This window comes from Chaetodon trifascialis, chromosome 2 (genome assembly GCF_039877785.1).
Source record: "Chaetodon trifascialis isolate fChaTrf1 chromosome 2, fChaTrf1.hap1, whole genome shotgun sequence".
NCBI lineage: Eukaryota > Metazoa > Chordata > Actinopteri > Chaetodontiformes > Chaetodontidae > Chaetodon > Chaetodon trifascialis.
This window is the reverse complement of record NC_092057.1, coordinates 15,999,375-16,020,680: the sequence shown is the minus strand read 5'-3', so window position 1 is coordinate 16,020,680 and position 21,306 is coordinate 15,999,375. Positions and strand designations below refer to the sequence as shown.

At 41.0% G+C, this 21,306-nt stretch overlaps 1 protein-coding gene across 3 annotated transcripts in view; it reads right to left on the bottom strand.

Moving 5' to 3' along the window:
- Positions 1 to 20,042, bottom strand: part of shoc2 (SHOC2 leucine rich repeat scaffold protein) — a 370,366-nt gene extending 350,324 nt beyond the window's left edge. For 2 of the 3 annotated variants that reach the window (XR_011603349.1, XR_011603350.1), the window contains exons 1-9: positions 19,952 to 20,042; positions 14,404 to 15,475; positions 13,813 to 13,950; positions 13,574 to 13,704; positions 13,045 to 13,233; positions 12,152 to 12,274; positions 11,558 to 11,695; positions 10,136 to 10,253; positions 7,743 to 8,667 (exon numbers count right to left, since the gene is read on the bottom strand). Coding sequence is in view for 1 of the 3 variants with exons in the window: in XM_070987581.1 (XP_070843682.1) it covers positions 8,459 to 8,667; positions 10,136 to 10,253; positions 11,558 to 11,695; positions 12,152 to 12,274; positions 13,045 to 13,233; positions 13,574 to 13,704; positions 13,813 to 13,950; positions 14,404 to 15,106 (1,749 nt within the window). In the remaining 2 variants the exon portion in view is untranslated. Of the gene's footprint in view, positions 1 to 3,779; positions 8,668 to 10,135; positions 10,254 to 11,557; positions 11,696 to 12,151; positions 12,275 to 13,044; positions 13,234 to 13,573; positions 13,705 to 13,812; positions 13,951 to 14,403; positions 15,476 to 19,951 lie in introns of those variants that run through there. The other variant, XM_070987581.1, reaches the window with a different exon arrangement.
- Positions 20,043 to 21,306: the final 1,264 nt, after the last annotated feature.

Below are 21,306 nucleotides of genomic sequence, written 5' to 3'. Positions count from 1 at the left end.
TGAAAATGTCAAAATGATGAATATGAAAAAAGTACCTGACGGATGTAAGAGGGTTACAATTCTCGTTCACGGTATGCTGGGAGCAAGCGATCGCTCACGATGGCTCTGCTGTCTCTGTTACTAATGAATACAGACACGATGATGAAGAAGTTTGTTTCTATCAGTTTACTGTCAGAGCAACGCGGCGGCGCAGCGCCTGGCTGTCAGGTTTAGAGCAGAGCAGCGGCTTCTTTGGTACTGGAGGGTTTGAAGGCAGCAGCTGGAAGGTGAGGATGCACCTGAGGCCGCTGATGATGAGGGATGTTGTGTTTTTGTCATTCATGAATCGGATGATTTAAAAGCAGAATAGCAGCATGAGAACGATGAAGCCAGCTGAGATGACACGAGGTCTGAATGTGGCGATGCTCAAGGTGCCATCCCAAGAGGAGTTAGGGCCACTGAGTACCTTTACTCAAGTACTGTACTGTATTATTCTGGTGTACTTACAGTCTACTATGTTTGAGTGTACTTCCACTCCACTGTATTGTAGAGGAAAATTTTGTACTTTTTGCTCCTCAGCATTCATTACATAAATTCAGTGACTGCTTTGCAGATTCAAATGAATACAGCAAAATCTAAGACTATCGATCCTCAAGTCACGAGCCGCCCAGCAGTTTGTAAAAAAGAACTGAAATTTGCCCCACCTTTACCAACATTGAACTGATGTACACATTAATGCATCAATAATCAGAATCCAATAATATGATATATACTGCTCATGCTACTCACTAGTGTCTTTGGCCCCCGCGTGCCTGTATGCACTCCCGACAACGTCTGGCCATGCTCCTGATGAGTTGACGGATGGTGTCTTGGGGGATCTCCTCCAGGACCTGGATCAGGGGGCGCCTGGATAGTCTGTGGCAGATGCACGATACATAATGTCCCATATGTGCTCAGTTGGATTTAGGTCAGGGGAACATTAAGGCCAGTCAATGCTGGTGTTCTCTGGTGAATGACAATCGAGCTGCACGGTGCTGGACTGTGAGAAGTCCAGAGGAAGTCGGGCCCTCATGCCACCCACATGGAGTCTGTTTCTGACAGTTTGGTCAGAGACATGCACACCAGTAGCCTGCTGGAGGTCATTTTGTATGCCTCTGGCAGTGCTCCTCCTGTTCCTCCCAGCACAAAGGAGCAGATACCAGTCCTGCTGCTGGGTCGATGCCCCTCTGCAGCCCCGGCCAGCACTCCTTGCATAACAGCCGGTCTCCTGGTATCTCCTCCGTGCTCTTGAGGCTGTGCTGGGAGACATAAACCTTCTTGCGATTGTATGTATGGATGCGCCATCCTGGTGGAGCTGGACGACCTGTGCATCCTGACTGGGCTGCAGGTGCTGCCACTTGCTACCAGTCATGACAAGGACACTAACATAACTCAAAACTAGAGAAGAATCAGTCAGGAAGGAAAGGAGAGAGCGATTGTCTGTGGCCACCACATGCAGAGCCATTCCCTTTGTGGGGGTTGGTTTGCCTTTGCCTCTCCATTGCACCTGTTGTCACTTTCATTTGCACTAAAGCAGGTGTGACTGAGTCCCAATCACTTGTGCTTCCTCAATGGAAAGATTGACATCCCTGAAGGTTAACTGACTTGGTGTTATACTGTGATGATATATTATTCTAAAATGGGTCATGCTACAATATTAATACTCTTATTTTTGGTACAGTAAGTATATTTCACTGCTAATCCTTTTGCGCTTTTACTAAAGTACAATTACGAATGCAGAAGTTTTATTTGTAACTGAGTATTTCTTATGGGAGAACCTCAGCTATCTCGACCTTGGTGCTGTAAACATGCAAGTCATTTTCTTGGCCAAGTTTCCAACTCAGGAAGCTTGAGGATCTCACAAGCCATGCACTGTCTTGGAAAAGCTTGGCCTTCAGCTGTTGTGGCTGGAGAAAAGGAAAGCGGTGCCACGACCTGCTACAGCTGATGGATGCACTCAAAGTCTTTGGTTTATCCGGACACTGGACTGCTTCTCAGTGATTTCAGGTCACCACTGTGCTGACTTCTTTGGGTTTGGTAGTTATCAGACTATGAGCAGTTACCATTGTCTGCATAGTCCAGGATCAACATGCAGCACCCCTGAAATATATATACATATAAATTCACAAATGAGATATATATATTTGAGTGTTTTGTTGTTGTTTTTTGTTTTGTTTTGTTTTTTCTAAATGACTCCAGCCTGGTTAAAACATAACAGAGGATTTCTTCAGTGACTCACTCACACCTGTGCCTGTGGAAAGGAGGCGTGTCAGCTGACCCCGCGCTGAGCACGAAGCTCTGTTTCTGTCCTAACGTGACACTCAGCAGGAGACACGGTCAAATGGACTGTTTGATATTCATTTGCCCAGTGATGATTACTGATTGAGCTCATAAAACACAAAGCATCTGGGAAATGTGTGAGGCTTTTAACCTGGAAGTGAGTGAATATTCAAAGCGGCCACCTGTGAGACGGTACACACACACACACACACACACACACACACACACACACACACACACACACACACACACCAGCCTGATAATCCCGTCTGTCCAGGCTGGCTAAAAAGCACCTGGACTTACTGTTTTGGGGTAAACAGCATTTTGTCGCGGCGCATGTGGACGCATGAGGGTGCAGACAAAGCGCAAGGATACAGTGACACCTGTCGACTCCTGCAAGAGCCTGCCCGTTTCAGGAGGACGGCTCCGCGGGGGGAATGACCATTTCAGGGGTAATGACACCTGAGAGGAGGCTCAGGGTTTTCTACTTCAAGTTAACCTACTTTTGCTTTCACAGGTGGGAGGAGGGCGAAGTGAAATCGTTCCGCAGCTGCACACAGTTCGGTGAAACTAAACTAAACAGGATGACACTCGGTTCACTTGCCTGACAGAGGTGACTTTCATACGACAGCGTCACGATAATCATGAGAGCAAAGCTGCCTGACACACACCAGCAGCTCCGACCTTTCCTAATGTTAGGACCGCGCCTCACCAGCAGGGGGCGATGTTGCACTGGAGCAGAGACGCAGCTCAGGCCATAAGAGCACAGCAATAAACCTGGAATATTTATTTTAAAGCATACCTGTGGCCTGCTGCTCTTTCATTACACTTTCTGCACAACATAGGTGAAATATGAACCATGAATAAATAAATGGATGAATGGAACAGATCATTGACAGGCTACTGGGAGAACAGAAGGTGCATATTTACAGTATATGTGAGAATATGAGGATATAAAATAAGACTTGACAGGATCAATAAGTTTTACTACAGATCTGATTCTCAGTCATGTTTTCAAGCTTATTCTCTGAATGATATTTCTGGAACTGAACAGGAAGATCATGAAATCACATGAACAGCTGTACAAAAGATCACGTTGATTTTAACCAGCAAATGTTTATTTCTGAAGTATGTCTGGATCTTCAGCTTCTGTCAATGTGTTAGTTTTTGTTGTTGACTCGAGAAAAGCGGGTTAAGCATTTTACTGTGAAACTGAATCTGTTCTGCGAACGATGACAAAATCATTTCATCCTGTCAGCAAACGTCAGAATATTTTCTCAAAAAGGAAAAATCCAGAAGACAAATCCATACATGACGAATCTGATTTTAAATCTCTCTCAAAACATGAATCTTAATAACAAAACATGACTTTTTCTTTGCATGGACATGAAAGGTGAGAAACACCTGACAACTCTTCTCATCATGTTCTGCTTGTGGCGCTAATGAAACTGAAATGCATACACCCAACACGTCATAAATTTGTAAATATTTATCGGTTTATTACAGTTAAAAAGATGTATGTACATACAGAACATCACCAAACATGGTCATTTTCACTCATTTGCAAAGTAGCACTCTGCAACTAGTTGGTTCAGGATAACTGTCTTACAATGGGGCGGCATTGATTAAGTTTGTCATTTACAACCAAGCACACAAATCAGTGTATTTTTCCTCTTTTTCATTTGCCAAACAATACTTAGTAAAGGTGTAGAAACAAAAGAAAAGAACAAAAGGATGCTTAGTAAAACAAATTGTTGCTGAATTGCTGGTCCAAATCCAAGTTCCTGCTGCCAACACGCGGCTTTGTATGTACACAGGTAGAAACGCCTCAGACTGGATCTTGGTCACTGTGGTTAGCAATGAAGACTCACATAGAGGTAGTCATGTCTGCATCTGCTCATCCAGTCAAGAGACAACTGACCCAAAAACGTCGCTTTCAACATCTGTTCAATCTGTGGACCCAGATCCCTTTACTGACACTAAAAGAAAAGTGATTATCTGTCTTAGCTGATGAAATCAAACGGTCATAAAGGTTTTGCTTGGTGCACATAAGGCCGTCGAGTAAATGTGTGGAGATACTAGAGTGGGGCAGTTGTGAGTGGGGGGTGCGTGGGTGGGATTCAGGGTTTTCCGTAAGATAAAGATCTGGCGGCTTCACATTAAAGGGCCATTCCACCAAAATCGACTTGGTTTAATTAGGAAAAGCAGACATTTTATGGAGTTATGTGCTCTAAAGATGAAGAATGTGTGATGAACTATCTAAAAAGTGCAAGTCATGTTTGTGTCTCCTCTGTAAACAAGTTTTTTTTTCCTTCCTGTCACTGCCATTTTTGAGATAAATGTGGTAAAAAAAATTAATGTTTCAACAATCCCAGACTATTATTATTTAATAATATTATTTCCCCTGATCTCGCAATCTCATGACTCAAACCTGATATGACTTGTGAGAAAAACATGAGAAAAAAAGGAAATCTTAGCAGTTCCTGTTGGCAAAGCTCTGCCTTTGCAGAATAAAAATGCAAGTCAGTTCTGGTGGAATTCCCCTTTAATGCCAAAGACAAGTGAGACGCAAGCTAATGCACATCCACTTGGTAGCATAATGGCATTATCTTCCATTGCACTCTTTGTTGTGTTGTAAAACTCTCATCACATTACAGGTTTTGTAATACTGAGTCTACCGTAATGTCAGATTACTGTACAGAGTAAAAGGAAAAATAAGACAGAAAGAAACTAGACCCAAATTTACATCATAACGACCAGTTGCTTGTCATCAAGTACAGTCAGTGGCCATAGACACAAGGAATAGCCAAACAAACACATAAAAAAAGACCATTAAGGCTGCTTGTCAATGTAGATTAAGTAGGATAAGCATTGCCACACAATGCTTCGATACCCTTTGCAATATACAAAAAGGGAGCATTTGCAGATACACCAAATAGCCACTAAATCGAAGTCCTCTATGCAAAAACACCCCATTCTGACCCAGACAAATCATGTCAAATATGTGTTCAACATGCTTGTTTCCTGTACAAAATAACCAGGCAAGAAAAAGACAGGTTGTATGATCCAGAAAAGAAGAGCTAAAGGAGCAAAATGACTTTGATTCTGCGATGCTCTCCATGGCCCAAAATCACAGACAATAGAAAAATAAACACCAATTACACTCCAATTATTTTGGATGCACCAGTACGCAATACATCGTCATCATTTTGATCCACCCAGTCACACCCTGAACTGAACGGGCCAGCCGGTGACCTCCACCTCCTCCACAGCACGTGAAAACTACATTCCAGGATCAGATAAATGCTCTCCGGTCGATCAGCCCCGTTCAGTTTCCGCCCCACCTCCCATCATCCTCTGCGTCTTCATACACAGGCATTCTCAACCTCGCAAAATGGCACATGAAAAACAGAGAGACTGAATGTAAAAATGGGTCACAGCACTCTCGCTGCATACCTAATGCACATCTCACTTTTGAGTACTCATTGAAGGCATTTTTCACACAATTGTTTACAGCTAAAAGTAAATACACAAAAAAAGAAACTTCCAAAGCTTTTATAGAAAACCCAGGAATGCAATGCCTCCGGTGTGTTGTTGAGCGTGAACACAGAAAGCCCTTTTTTACATTTTTTTTTTTTTTTTTGTCTTTTTCTGACAGTCTTGTACTGTAACTGCGTTAAGCTCAAATATGCACCTTGTTGTGTTGTCTCATCGTTGTGTCCAAACGATTTGATCTGTGAGAAAACCACCGGGCCTGACAGCAAATCGAAAAGGTCAGCGGATTTGTCTCTCGTCAGGTTTTTGAGTGAAGTCTGTATCAGTGTGGGAGTGGATCGTGTCCCGCCTCCGGCCCTCCTCCCCACCCCCCCGCCCCTCGTCTTGTACAGCATATGTTTCAGTCCACGTAAAGCAGCAACAGGTTCTGCTGGTAAATTAGAAGCAGTGGTACATCGTTCCCCTGAACCGGCCCCATCCCGAGGCGAGCTGTGGCGCTCTCGTCGCTCAGGCCCCCCCGTGCAGGAGGCCGAACCACAGCCCGCTAAAACAAGCCAAGCTGCTGCTGCAAAAAAAAAAGTAGACCCACACATTTCAATACAAAACAGAATCATGATTGAATATAGAGCTGGGATGCAACACATTTTCAAAAAGAAAAAAAATGTTTGGTTTGATTACCTTTAGTTGGGATTTTTAATGTACAGTCACTTGAAATAATACTAACTGAATACACATTTTGTCATTTAGAAAAAAAAGAAAACACTCACTGTAAATTGATTTAAAATAAACAATCCTGATCTGAACTGCAAAGAGCCATTTCTCTCGCAGGGGAGAGTCGGATATGGGAATCTTTAAACATCCCAAAGCCACATGGACCCTCTGACAGTTCAGGAGAGCAAGTTCCTTTTAAGATTGACAAGATAAAACTTCCCCAAATAAAGTTTCTAGTATATTCTGAGCCCGCTAAACTTGACATTTATATTTAATTGATACAAATTTACATGATAAACCATTTGTTTAACAGATAAAATACTTCTTTATGAAACAAAATGCCCCCATTCAAAACAACCAATGAGAGGCTACTGTGTGTTTTTTCGTAATGTAGAGGATGCCAATATGTTTTAAAAAGTGCATAAGAGCAGCAGCATTGCTGGGACAGTGTGGGACAAAAGATAAAAAAAAAATTAAATTACAAATCTAAATCACGGGAGCATCTTCCATCATGTAACAAGATTCTGAGGAGACCCTGTTAAAAAAAAATACAGAAAAATTAAGGATATTAACAAAAAAGGAAGTGTTACCTGTCAATGTTTTATTATCAAACTTTGTGTTGAAGCTCTGATACACTCGTCACCCGCTCCAGAGACCCAGACGGCTTTTTCAAAACTGCTTGATATGTTGGTCAGTGACCATCTGAATGACAGCTATGCAGCCCAACACTGAAGATAATATCAAATAAGTAAACATAACTAAAAATTGCACTCAAGGCAACAACCAGGATTTGTATACATATATAAAAACATTTATCATTTATCCCATCACCTGTGTACGTTTGACTTTTTTCAATACCTTTTTGTCACACAAAAGCAGACGGGGGTCACACGCGCCACCCGTTTCGGAGAGAAGTCCAACTCGTTTGTTTGTTTTTTTTTCAAGCACGTATGATTGGCATTTCTCATATGTATACATTACTAGCTTAATGTTTAACGACTACTGCTGCTATTTGTTAAAAAAAAAAGATCTCCAATCACCCTATGTTACAACTGATATCGCTCGCTTTGACAGATTAATGCAACAGCAAAAGGAACACTAAAAAAAAAAAGAAAAAAAAGAGGAAAACTCAGGTAAAACAGCAGTAATACAAAAAAAAAGAATTATTGAAATAATTTATATCTTTGTATTCTCATGGACAATTGTGTTTAGACGTGAACCACTGGATCACTCTAAACATAGGCACAGTTTAAAAAAAACATAAAAGGTAAAAAAAAAAAAGAAAGAAAGAAAATACAAAAAAGAAATTAGAAACACACCATCATTAGACCTTTGTTCTCTGTGGTCAAGAAGCAATTAACATAAGTTATCTTGAGTGAAGGTGATGTAAAAAAATGGGCGTATCAAAAGAAAATATAACAAGATGACAAAGTTAAAATTACGGCAGCAGCAGTAAATATGAAGTTTCAAAGACTTTTTTTGTTTGTTTTTGCATACAATTGTATCCTTGCTCACATAACAGATGCTTTTAATTACTGTAAATACATTGGCAATGGGAGCACGGTGTATATGGTTAAAAGACTTGCCACTTAGCTCACAGTTACTCAATATATAACTTTATATATCTTCAGTTTTGGCAAAGAGATGGAAACATATTCCTCTTGTATGATTCGGAATGAAAGATGGGGGGGTGGCAGGGGGTCCTAAAATGACCGTGATGAACTCCAGAGCACAACTGAAGTCAAGTCTCCAAAGATTTGCCTCGTTTCTGCCCGAGGATGGTGAAAGTAGCATTTTCTTCCCCCTCCTCATCATAACTGCCCCTGACACTGATTGTGGCGAGTCTGTTTTCTTTACAGTGTATGATACACGTAATGGGGGCGGGCAGGCGAGAGGGTGCAGAGCAAGTGGCGGGTTTGGAGTCGAGTAGGACTGGGATTGAGCTGCTCTTGGCTCAGACCATGGCACGGTATGGTCCCTGCATCTTGAGGAACTGGATGATGAAGGAGGGGCCTCCCGCGACAATCTGGGGCGGCAGGTGGCTGAGGGGACAGTTCTCGATGCTCATGATGGACAGCTTGCTGCAGAGGGCCAGCTCGAACGGGAGGCTGTGCAGGTTGGGGTTGTCGTTGAGGTACAGTTCCTCCAAGTTCTCCAGTGTACCTGAGGACAGATGTCACTGTTAGTGGAAGCACTGTAGCTCATACTCTCACTCAGGGAAACAGGATCTGGCCTCAGTGCAATACAATCCCCAAAAAATTGCCCCTCACCACTCTGATTCCTCTTGTCATATCAAATTGTGCTGAAATTCAGTGACTGCAAACATTAACTGTGAGGAAGTTACTGCACATATGCAATAGTAATTAATGCAGCACGGCAATTTACTCAATCGTCATACTGAGGGCTGCATGTGACAAATATTATCAATAGCTATTATTTAGCCATTTATCATTTAGTCTGAAATGTCAACAAAGACATGGAAAACATGGCCACCACAGTTTCTAAGACCTAAGATGATGTCTCCAAATTCCTTGTTTTTCAATCTGTACAAAGCCGAAAAGTATTAAATATACTATGACGTAGCACATTCTCACAGAATACTTGATGTCTTTGTTTAGAAAATGAGTGAAACACTATCAAAATAGTCACTGATTAATTCCCTGTCTACTGAACAGTCATTTCATTGCTGTTTAAATGATTTTCGCCACCCCTGGAAAGACAAAAAACAACTCCAGCACATGAACCGCGGTGTGGACGAGCTCTAGCTAACACCAAAACACAGCGCCAGAGTAGGAGATGTCAGTAATGACCCTGAAGGGATGATGAAGAGACTGGCACGGTCTTCCTCAAGGCTCTGGTATGTGTCACAGTTACGGCAAGAACATTGTTTTCACATGACAAACTATTAGTGATAATGTTTATACAGTTTTTATTGGCATACTGAAAATGCATTGAGGTGTAGTTGTTACAAATGGAAACCCAAATACGTCAAACCAACAGGTAGAATTCAATACTGGATCTGGCCTGAATACTAAAAATACACCCACCATTAGCCTCTTCCTCCACCCATTTTAATCTCTGTCTTAACTCAGCAGTAACCAGCCAAGCCATGTTGGACCAGTCACTGGGAGGAAGGGTCAGAGGTGGGACACACTGTTAAGCTCTTAAATCCCAATGGTTAAGTTTAGCTTTTATCAAGGAAACAACGCTAAATTTAAAAAAAAAAAAAAAAAGTTACTAGGATTTTCAAAAAGTGGCTCCAAATGATGGCAAAATGTTAGAGATTAGCTAACTCGTGCCCTTTATAATGAGACTAATCACATGTATATAAACACACAATGTGGACGTCTTAACACCATGAGGGAAAACTGAGGTGAAAATTATTACATACACATAATAACAATGCAGACAAAATACTGGAGGTACTTTTTAGGTATTTCTAACTAATAATCAGCTTTGACAGAATTATGTGCCAAATTCAAGATTGGGTCTTCAGACAGACAGTTCTGGTTCTCCACTATCACTAAGTGCACTATCCTTCCAGTAGTAAGGTTGGATTTTTCCAGCCCTGAACAGATTAGCTGAGCGTGTTACTGATCTAAGTAGCTGAGGGTTTGAGGAAAATACTTACCAATCTCCTCTGGAAGGTGTTGCAGCAGGTTCTCCCCCAGACCAAGATGAGTCAGGTTGGTGAGGTGGCCGATGCCTCTGGGTAACGTGGTCAGCTGATTATTTGTCAACACCAATTTCTATTGAGAGAAGAAGAGCACAGGAAGTTTATTATGTGTTCTTAGTCGATTCCCTCAGTGCAACACAAAATGCCCCCGAAGGCCTGACATGCCACACTATGTGTGTTGAACCATGTCTCTGTCCTTCAGGGGACCTGAAGTTATAGTCGTTACATTTCATTTTGATGACAGCTGCCTTTACCAAACACATAGTATAATTACAAAAGGAACCTCAGAAACCTTCTATGGAAATAAAAAGATCCCTCTGGTTGTCAGTACAAACAAACCATTTAACACTTGGTTATATTCAACATTGTCCATTCCTCACAGAGACTCATCTGTGGATGACAGCACGTCCAATAACCTGTCCTCTCAGGTTTTTTGTTAGCTTTAATGACACATCAGTTTGAGCATCTTTCAACACACTAACCTGGGACTGGACAATTGTTTAAATTGTGTTGATGTTGCAAACTGATTCAGGTACTCATTCACCTAATTACTGGCCAGCAGTCCTCCAGACTGCAGCCATTTAGCTGCACTTTGCCACCATCTCTAGAGTGCAACTAAATGTTATTACTAGGAGCAGCTATCTCACTATCATGTGAAACATCAGGAGCAGTGTTTCCTCTAGTAATATGTCCCCATGACGGAACACCACAGCAATTCAATAAACTTTTTTTTCCCCCAAATCACAAACAATTATATATATGAATTATCTAATCCACTTCCTCAATAGGCTCCATACAAGGTTGTTCCTACACAATGTTACTCTACATTCAAGAGACTTTATCCATCCCAAGGAGAGGAAAAGGGAGTGAGAGGGTGCCTGGACGCAGGAGAGAGGGGATCCATGGTTTCTAAATATGCAGCGTAGTGAAGATACAGCCATTTCATACACGAGATGTGGACAATGTGGATGTAACTGGTGCACAATTGACCCGCATTGGACTTGTTCATTTGAGTCAACCGTCACTCTGTCTGTCAGTAGACCACTGAGGCTGCAGTGCAGTTAATACACTTGACTGACAAAGCAGAGAACATCTAGACTTCTGATCATGCTCTCACACTCCCTCTCGTTCACATCTCCATCTGCTTCAGAGTTTTTTCAAATCACAGGACTTGCAGAATCAAAAAGATGTGACGCTTGAGGGACTGAGAACTAAAGGGGGATAAAAATATTGTGCAACTTGTCCCTGTATCTCTAGAAGTTGTTGTTTTCCAAAGCAACAGATATGCACGTAAACCTAGATACGATAAAATACTTTAACAACCAAAAACAAAGACCCTCGAGTATAATGACAGAACCGCATTTCTAGAAAACTTACCTGTAAATCTTTAAGATAAGCGATTTCATTAGGTAGACATTCCAACTTGTTCTCCTCCAAGTCGAGCTCCCTTAGCTTTCTCAAATTCCCAATACCATGTGGTAACTTCTTGAGAAGATTATTGGACAATATTAAAACCTGTTGAGACAATTAAGTTTTTTACTATCAGTAACAGATCTAAAGTGACTGTCTGGCATCAAGACACAAGCAATAAAGCAATCACTCCTCACACAGAAACTCTGTGAGAGAGACTTTTCAGTCTTACTTGCAGAGCCTGTCTTCAACCAAAACTCAGGTCACTATAGTTTTGAGGAAATAGGTGTGTGCAGTAGTTATGTGTTTTTAACCAAATCAAAAACTTAATATCACAAGTCAGGGTTGCTAAGCAAAGCCTTACAGCTATCTATGGTTATTACACTAGCCATTAGTGTAAAAGGCTAACTCATAAGATAAGGGCTGTAATGTTTGGACATCATGGCTCCAACACAATTTGTAATTACTGGTTGCACAAATGACAGGATTTATGATTTCTGAGACTCACTGGATACTGCACCAGCAAGGTAAATTCAGTCTGTGTGTGTATGCAAGACTAACCTCCAGAGAGACTAAACCACAGACGTCCTCTGGGATCTTTGTCAGCTGATTGGTGGCCAGGTTAAGCTCAACCATGCTAGTCCATGTGCCAAAGTCCAATGGCAGGGATGTTAACTGGTTGTCCTGAAGAAGTCAATGGGACACGTCTATTAGCAAAATAAGTGACAATTCAGACAACACTAGGACAGTGCTACTCAAGAGGCTGAGTATACCTGTTCACTATTCTAGCTATGTAATCTGGCGCCAGTATAAACTGCCTCTGGTGGAGATTTAAATTCAAACTAAATCCAGTATGAACATACAAGTTAAGGGTTTTTAATGCCTGTCTGTCAAGCCTGTACAGACACGCCACATTGCTGAACTAATGTGGCTCAAATGGCATTTATAGTACCAGCTTTTTACAGTACCAACATTTAGCCAAGCCAACGGTACTCAATACTGAAGACCTACAAGATTTACCACTTCAGATTTACATTTCCCACAACGTACATTTTGTTCAGGATTTCAAACTTCAATTCAGTCTCTCATGTTCCCACAAGCCTTTTCCACTGAATATATTTTGACATGTCACAGCAGGATAAGCAGAGGTGTACATTTAAAAAAAAAAGGACAGATTTCCATGTTGCTGCTTCAGTTTCAGCATCCTAGCACTCTCCACGCCGGCTCACTACCATGGCGAACTGGACTTGAACCACTGTTAATGTTACAAGTAACACCTGTGATTTTCCTACTGTGACAACACCTGACTTTGGCAAAATAAAAATATAACAAAACAACATTAATGAGGTAATGATTCTTGTTCAGAGTTCATAATTTCAATAGTTTAGAATTTAAAAAACAAAGTTGACTAAACAATTGATGTCAGTAATTCACAGATAAACATGCAAATATACCTTCATATTAAGTTTGCTTAACACTTTGGCCCGGGAGAAGATACCAAATGGGATCTTGTTGATGCGGTTGTGCTCCATGTTGAGGGAGTAGATGGTGGAGAACTGGGATGGTCCACCCACAGGATACGACTGGAAGCAGTTCCTTGCCAGTGTTAGACTGGTCAGGTTAACCAAGCTTGACAATAGGCCCTGGTGAAGCACAGAAACAGAGATGTGACAAAAACCTCATGATCAGAACAGGACGGTCACTGTGGGCTGTGATAGTTAATCTGGATGCGCTCGTGTCCCTTGGACATACACGAGAATTTTCTCTCTGTATCTCTGTATAAAGGCAAACTGCAGGTATTTTAGATAAGTATGAATTCTAGAGCACAGATACAGAGGGCTCATGGTTCCAACATCAATTTGTTGCTTGCAGGAAATGGTTTTGATGTTAGCATAATAGAAATAAAGACTGCAACTGATGATTATTTTCATTATTATGTAGCAATTATATTTAAAATTATTTTCTATTTTTGGTTTTACTTACCTCTGGCAACACTGAAATGTTGTTGTTTTCGAGGTTTAGCTCCTCCAGTTCTCTACATTTGGCTAATGATCTTGGGATGGCTGACAATCTGTTGTATCTCAGACCTAAGCGATTTATGCTTGCCAGATTGCCTACAACAACAAAAGAAAAACAAGTCTTAATGGAGAAGCCTAGACTTGTAGAATAAAACAAAAAGGCATATATTATATATCAACAAAGAAACAATACACTTAAATTACCTATAGTCTCTGGAAGGTCTAAGAGCTCGTTGTGCTGCAGGTCAAGGTTGGTTATTTGAGTGCAATTCCCAATCTCCTTCGGTAGGTGCTCCAACTGGTTATGGGCAACATCCAGAGTTATGAGGTTGCATAGCTCCCCTGCAGAGAGATGCACACCAAATTCAGATATGAATCTAATTCAGGATGAAAGTGCTTTCAGTTACCCAGTCTTTGCCCCACTGAAGACTTATCATCTTATCTGTCTCATTCTCTATGTACAGAATCAGCACAGCATTGGTGCAGATCTTGGGAGACCTTACCAAGTTTTGTACCCAGGACTCTCTCTTAGAGCACAGTTAGACAGCGCACAATGGGCACCTGAATTCATTCATTCAGTAACAGTGCTAAGGCCCAGCACAGCATAAGAATGCTATACTGGCCAGAACAAGATGCGTAAAATGAATTATGAGCACAACATGAGCTGCACTCTGGGTTGAAATCAACACTAGCCAAACATTATAAATGCAAAGATAACTAAATAACTCCCAAAATTATTTCTCTTGCCTACATTTGAGAAATCAGTCCTGTCTTCACACAGAGGTTTTTGCTCACCTATCTCCGCAGGCAGCTGTTTAATCTTGTTCTCACGAATGCTGAGCATAGTGAGTTTGGATAGGTTTCGGATGTCCTTCTCCACTGTTGTGATGCGGTTGAAGCGCAGGTACAGCGTAGTCAGAGATGTCAGTCGGTAGACAACAGCCGGTATCTCTCTCAGCTTGTTGTGCCGGAGGTCGAGCATTCGAAGCTTCTTAAGGGAGTCCAGGGAGTCTGGCAAACTGGTCAGGGAGTTCTCGCTCAGGGCCAAAGTGACCAGACCTGACAAGCAGCCCACCTCAGCCGGCAGGCTCTGCAGCTTGTTGCTGTATAAGTAGAGTTCAGCCAGCTGCGTCAACTCCTTAATAGAGGTGGGCAGCATGTGAATGGACCGTTTTGACAGATCTAGTCTCATAGAGTTCTCCTCCCGGCACTTATTAAGCTCTTTGATCACCTCGGCATTGCTGGACTTCTTGCGTGTTCCTGGTGCGGGGTTTGGCCGCTTTATCGTATTGTCAACGGAGAAGGCAACACCCGGTGTTGAGCTGCTGGTGTCCTTCTTTCCTTCTTTGGCATCTTTCCCTTTGGTCTTCGTTTCTTTGCCACCATCCTTGACTAAGCTGGCTAGAGCCTTGGCCTCCTTTTCCCTTTCTTTCCCCGCTGGACCACCTTTGGAGTCCTTTTCTTTCGAATCTTTTTCTTTGCCTAAAGTACTACTCATGTCGACGTTATCGGGCCTCCTGCAGAGTTGCTCATGGGAGTCTCTCTTGTCAGGTTACTTATTCGGGAAAAAGGGGACAGAGACAGCCAAGAAGGCTTTTAGAGAAAACATCCCTGTGCAGGCCCACACATTTATGATTATCCTTCGAATAACGGCCTTGTGATCCAAAGGTTTTTTTTGATACTTTTGATACTTTGTTCCTTTGTTAAAATACCATGGGAGAAAAAATGCTTTGAAGTAGCTGGATTGTGGCACCCATGGGCCACATGCTTAAGTATTTGAACTGCATACAATCCCAGGACCTTCGGATAGATGTTCTTTCAGGCTGCAAAGGTCATCAAGGTTTTTCTTTAATCCCTCCAAGACTTGCTGTTGGGGGAAAGAAAAAAAAATGTTGTTCACACTTATAATTCAATTTTGACACTTTACAGACATCCTCAGCATTTTGAATTTCAACAATTGAGTGGTCTACTTGAGCACTCTTTGTCACTTGTTTCTTTAGGAAATAATAAATTCCTCATACATATCCCTTTTGTTTTCTGCCAATTTACTGAGAGAAATAAACATATCTGTTTCAAAGGAACACAAAGAACAAAACTATTTTTGTCTGCATTTTCTGTACTTATGCACCCACAACTTATGTGCTTCCAACTAAAATAAGACACTGCACATCAGAAATTACAGTAAACGGTCCTCTTACAGAAAACATAGATTAGAATATGCATTAGAAACTGAGGAAATTATGAAGAAAATGCAGATAAGACGCCTATACCACCGCAGATTCCTTCAAATACACACTGATTTTTTATTTTTTAAATCTATTGTAAAAATAAGGAGCCCTATATATTCCAAAACAGCTATTTTTACTTTCAGCTCCATGATGTAATGCATATTATCTTCAGTAGATTCACCTGTGTCTCTGATATTTAGGTGGCAACTATGCTACATATAGATCTGACGCGGCTAAAATGTTTGGCGATTAGAGTGACTTCTTGCCATTGCGTATGGCCCCCTACCATCATCGTAACAAGTGACTTTACAAGCTCCTCCACAGCATCAGAACTGATCCAAACAACTTTTGATGAACAGTACTGGCTACATTAAGGCCAATTTCTGAGCCGTTGTTTGTTTGCTTGGGTAGACAGCATTCAAAAAATCTCTGCTTTGCTGTGTTAAAACAAAATAGCATAGTCAGTGAAATCAAACCAATAAGCAGTTTCAAATACCAAAGACTGACGACATGTAGCCGCAATAGATGCATGCAGGAACACACCATTGGCAATTTCCTCGTTTTGCACTTATTTCAGCGACATTTTGCAGGTTCACCACACCTCCAAAGAACTGCTCTTAGTTGAAAACATTCATCATGCTAAGTAGAGTCTGTCCAAGCTATCCTGCCACAACAAAGCCACACTGATACTCTTCTCTCAACACATACTATGATAATAATATAAGATACTATATGAACTATTACAAATATATTTAAATAAACTATCATTCAAACTCATTTTAAGGTTGGCCTCCTGTGGGCTTAGTGTGCAATGTGTGCTGCATTATGTATAAAAAATCTCCCAAATCCAACAAATAGGAGCCTTAATACCTTGACAATATTCCTCCTTATACATAAGACAAAAAGCACACTTCAAACAAGTTTGGTTGGTTGTCAGTACCATGACTTACGTGGTATCCAGAGTGTTGTGCCAGTCCAAGCAAATCTGTTGAATGTACAATGCATAACCTTACACCACCTTACTCCTACTAAACAAACATGGCCCAGCGGGTGTTGACATTACTGTAAGCCTACAGCCCCACCTAAACATGCATTCAGCTATTTAGCCATCCTCTATATAGTCTGTAAAGCCACAATCACATTGAATATTTACGTCTCAAAGACATCCAGACGAAACACACACCCCTTTGGATTTTTATATGACAAACTGAGCCAGGACGTCTCTGGCTGCCTGTCTCTGTTTAGTCTCTGTTGCTGTTGTCTCTGTGACTGTGTAAAGCTCTCCAGCACTGGTACAAGCTAAGCCGTGGCAAAAAGAAAGGCAGGTTTGGATACGGATCAGAGCTAAGTGAAAAGGTTAGGACTGCTGAGAGTAATCTTTAGAAGCGGCCTTCAAAGCATGAAGCCCCCACAACATCAGGTCATATGACCTTTTAGGTAAAAGAAATGTTGGGTCAATAGCAGCACCCCTTGCATGATAGAATGCTTGACAGTGTGTTCTGTCAATAAGAAAGGTATCCACTGCTCTTTCAGCCTGTCATAAATAAGAGGGTTAACGTCTTACACTGGCGGTAACGGGCATACCTGTCTACAAAATAATTATTAACATAAAATGAGAATAGCCAGGCCAGCCCAATTGCTGGGTCCATCTAAATCAAACTGTGCAAGCCACTTCCTTTTATGGTTGTACTCTCCATGTCCCTGCCCTGATACATCATTGCGTTTAAAAGACACTGCATGTAAATGTTATCTGTATAGATTTATCTCTGTATTTAAAAAGTTGACGCCTTCTGCCTAAGCTTAAAACAAAGAAAGAATGAGACCAGAAGAAAGGTTTAACATCCAGTTGAGCAGGTTCATTTTTACCATTTGTAATGACATTTCTGACTATGATATTAATACTGACGTTTTTAGCAAAGAAAACAAGTTTAGTAGCCCATGGTGGAATTTGCTCAGGTCATTAAAACAAAATATTAACTAAACGAGAGCAAGCATACTCTTAAAAGCAAGCTTCAAATTCATGCAGAGGTTTCTGCATGTAACAGCAAAATGATTTAATATTCAGGTGACCAATGAAGCTCTGACTTCTGAAGACAGAAAGGAAGAGAAAAAAAAACTGTGTTGTAGCTGTGTTAGCAAACCATTTATCCAGGAGTCTCTGGTGGCATATATAGGTCAAAACCACTGAAACTAACAATTATTTTCATTATCAATGAGTCTACTGATGACTTGCTTGAGCCCAAAGACACTTTCAAAATTGCTTATTTTGTCCAACCAGTCCAGAACCAAAAGACTCCTCATTAACTATCATCAATGACAAAGAAAATCAGCAAATCATCACATTTCAGAAGGTGAAACCAGTAAATATTTGACATTTTGCTTGAAAATTAAAAAAGGCAGATTATCAAAATAGTTAACAACTAATCTACCTTGGAGCGACAAATTGATTAGCTGACAAATCGTTGCAGGTCTAAATTCAACAGGAAAGTGATCCTGCTATCACAAAACTTGCAAGCATTTTGTGAGTTCCACGAAGTCAGGACTACTCATTTAGTGGATGTAAATATGAAGCTCAACTCAAATACAGCTTTGGAGAAAAGCTAATGCATTTCCATCAACACTAACACAACACTATAAAGTGCTACTAAACACTTGGACTTCATGGCACTTGCAACCCACATAGAAACTAATGAAGTTTCCATTAAGGATATCTTGGGCCCATCTGATAATGCCAGTGCATTTAGGCCGAAGCAGAGCTATCTACTATTCTCATGCTTTTGTTTGTGCTGGACGATGTCTTTAGGATTAATTAAGAAATGCATCAATGCAAATTAGAAAGCAGGGATAACCTGGCCTGTCGGTTTAAATGGTTATCCGTGTAATGTTGTGGGGGAAATAGCAAAACAGAGGTGAGGTGGCAACCATCAGCCATAGAAAGCTACTGCTACTACACGGCACTCCACAGGACGCAGCTAGCTTGATGGCTACGTGTGCCAATGACAAATCCTTAGAAACCGATTAACGTTACCGACAAAACGTTACCGGGTCGGGAGATCAAACCGCCTTTCGAGATTAATAAATTTACATGATGTGAACAACTAAGAAAAAGATACCAGGGTTGGTGCCATAGCAGGACACTGAAAATGACAATAATAACGTTACATTGACACGGAATAGTAATAGTGCTGTGCGTTACGCTGTGACTGCTAACCTTACATCAACTAGCTAACTAATTGTAGCTAGCTGATTCGCGTAAATTTTAAAATGATTAGTGTTAGCTAACTTAACCCAGCCTTCAGACTGAATGGGGAAAACACCTCCAATACATATATCTAGCGCCCAATTTTCAATAAGAGAAAAACACACTGGCTAACCCACTAAAACGACTGACAACAAGGCAGGAAAGAAAACCAGCTAAGCTAAACGTCAACAGCAAACGTCAGTTGTTGCAGACTGCTAACTTGCTAACGTCTGCTAGCGAGCAAGTTAGCCCACCAGCTAACAGTATTTTAGCAAGCGATCAAACGAGGAAGAGTAACAGCGCGGCCAGGATGAGATAATAAAACAAACGTCTATTGCTTGGCGTATTAGATGGTACAAAGGATGTCGAGGTCTTCCTTGACATATTCAATCAAACTCAGCGATTAGCTTTACCCCAAGCATAGCTAACTGTGTGTAGGCCCGAGCAGAGCGGCTATTGGACGCGGACCGACCCGTCCGCCGTGAGTTCGACCGAAGAGGGGAAACCTCTGCTGTAGCCAGCTGAGCGCAACCGGGCAGCAGACACCCAAAGAGGACAGCCGGTGGAGACAGCTCACATCCCAGCAGAGCAGCCACTGAGGGCACACGAGGTGTCGACTGAACAGTGGCACAGTATCTAAACGCCGTTCCCGTATTGAATATTAGCCGAGGAAAAAAAGAAAACACTCTGAAAAACAGCGGCCATTCCGAAGCTGAACAAAAGAGTGTGTTCCTACTCGCCACCGCAAAATGACACATAAGCGGTACACACGCTGCGACGAGAGACCGACGAGTGTTATTATATCTGGAGCTATGCGTAACCGTGCTGTGGAGGTAAAACGTCCACTGTTAACGTGATAGTATAACTGTTTTACCTTCAGAGGTGTGACTCCGCCATCCTTGCTGCTTCCTCCTCTTTTCCTACACTGCTGCTCTGCTCCCCTCCCTCCCCTGCCACCAAACTGCGTCATTCGCACGCCTCACCAATGTTATCACGAGACTTTGAAATACAATCAAATATTCCTGGATAAACACTGGCTTCATTTACATATTTCACAAGTAAATGACTCGTTTTGTTTCAGTTTAGTATAGCTGTCCTACTTATAAGTAAAAGTCCTAAATTCAAAATATAACTTTATTACATTTACTCTTCCTCATTGAAAAATCCCAAATATATAAAAATGCAAATATTTCACTTTCAAAAGTGTAACTCCTGCTCACAATATGTCTGAAAAGTCAGTCCATTCTCAGTGACCTGGGTGTTTCAAGTGTCCCCACCACACCAACACACAACAGCATGCTAATATGTACAAGCTTTAGTGTCAAAAGTAAAAGTAAATGGTCCTTTTCAATGGCTTATATTATTATATTTTATACTATTGGATATTATTATTGATGCATTAACATGCAAGTAACCTGTTCATGTTGCAGCTGGTAGAGCTTGAACAAATTTGTATTATTACATATTGTGCAGTTATTTATTAATGTAGCTGTCAAATAAAGGTACAAGAGTAAACAGTAAAGTAAACAGTAAACTATGTTTTCTCTGAGATGCAGAAGAGTTCAAGTATAAAGGAGCATAATAGTAGCAAAATGTAAATACTCAAGTGAAGCTCCAGTTGCTCAAGACTCCTCATAAAGAACAGTACTTGAGTAAATGTACTTACCTTCTACCACTGAATGACTGCATAAATATGATAAATAAAATTAATAAAAGCACTTAAAAACATGCGACTTTATATCTTATTCATCACTGGAAATGATTTTTTTTTTTTTTAGATTTTATGTGACTAATCAGTCAACCTCTAAGCATCCTAAATGAAACCCACATGAAGGCTATAATAGCAACAAAAAGAAGTAGCCTGTGGAATAAATGATAATTTTATTTGTTGTGTATATTTAATTTTATTTGTTCTATATATTTAATTTATGCAAAACTTTTCATGAAACTAATTAGCAGTGAAAAGATCAAACATTACAGTCATGATTTTTAATTGTGTTGTTTTCACGAGCCGCCTGTAGATGTCAGTAAACCCCTGTGCCTAGAAATAGAGCGAAGAAGAAGGTCATATGATTTTTACGGAAGCGTTGGCTTGACAACCGCTGTAATCTTTTTCCTGGTGCTAAAGGTGAGATTACCAAGAACTCTATTTGATAAGCAGTATTTATTTTTCAAGGTGTTAACGCCAACACAGCGCAACGAAAACGACAACGGAAAGATATTGAAGTA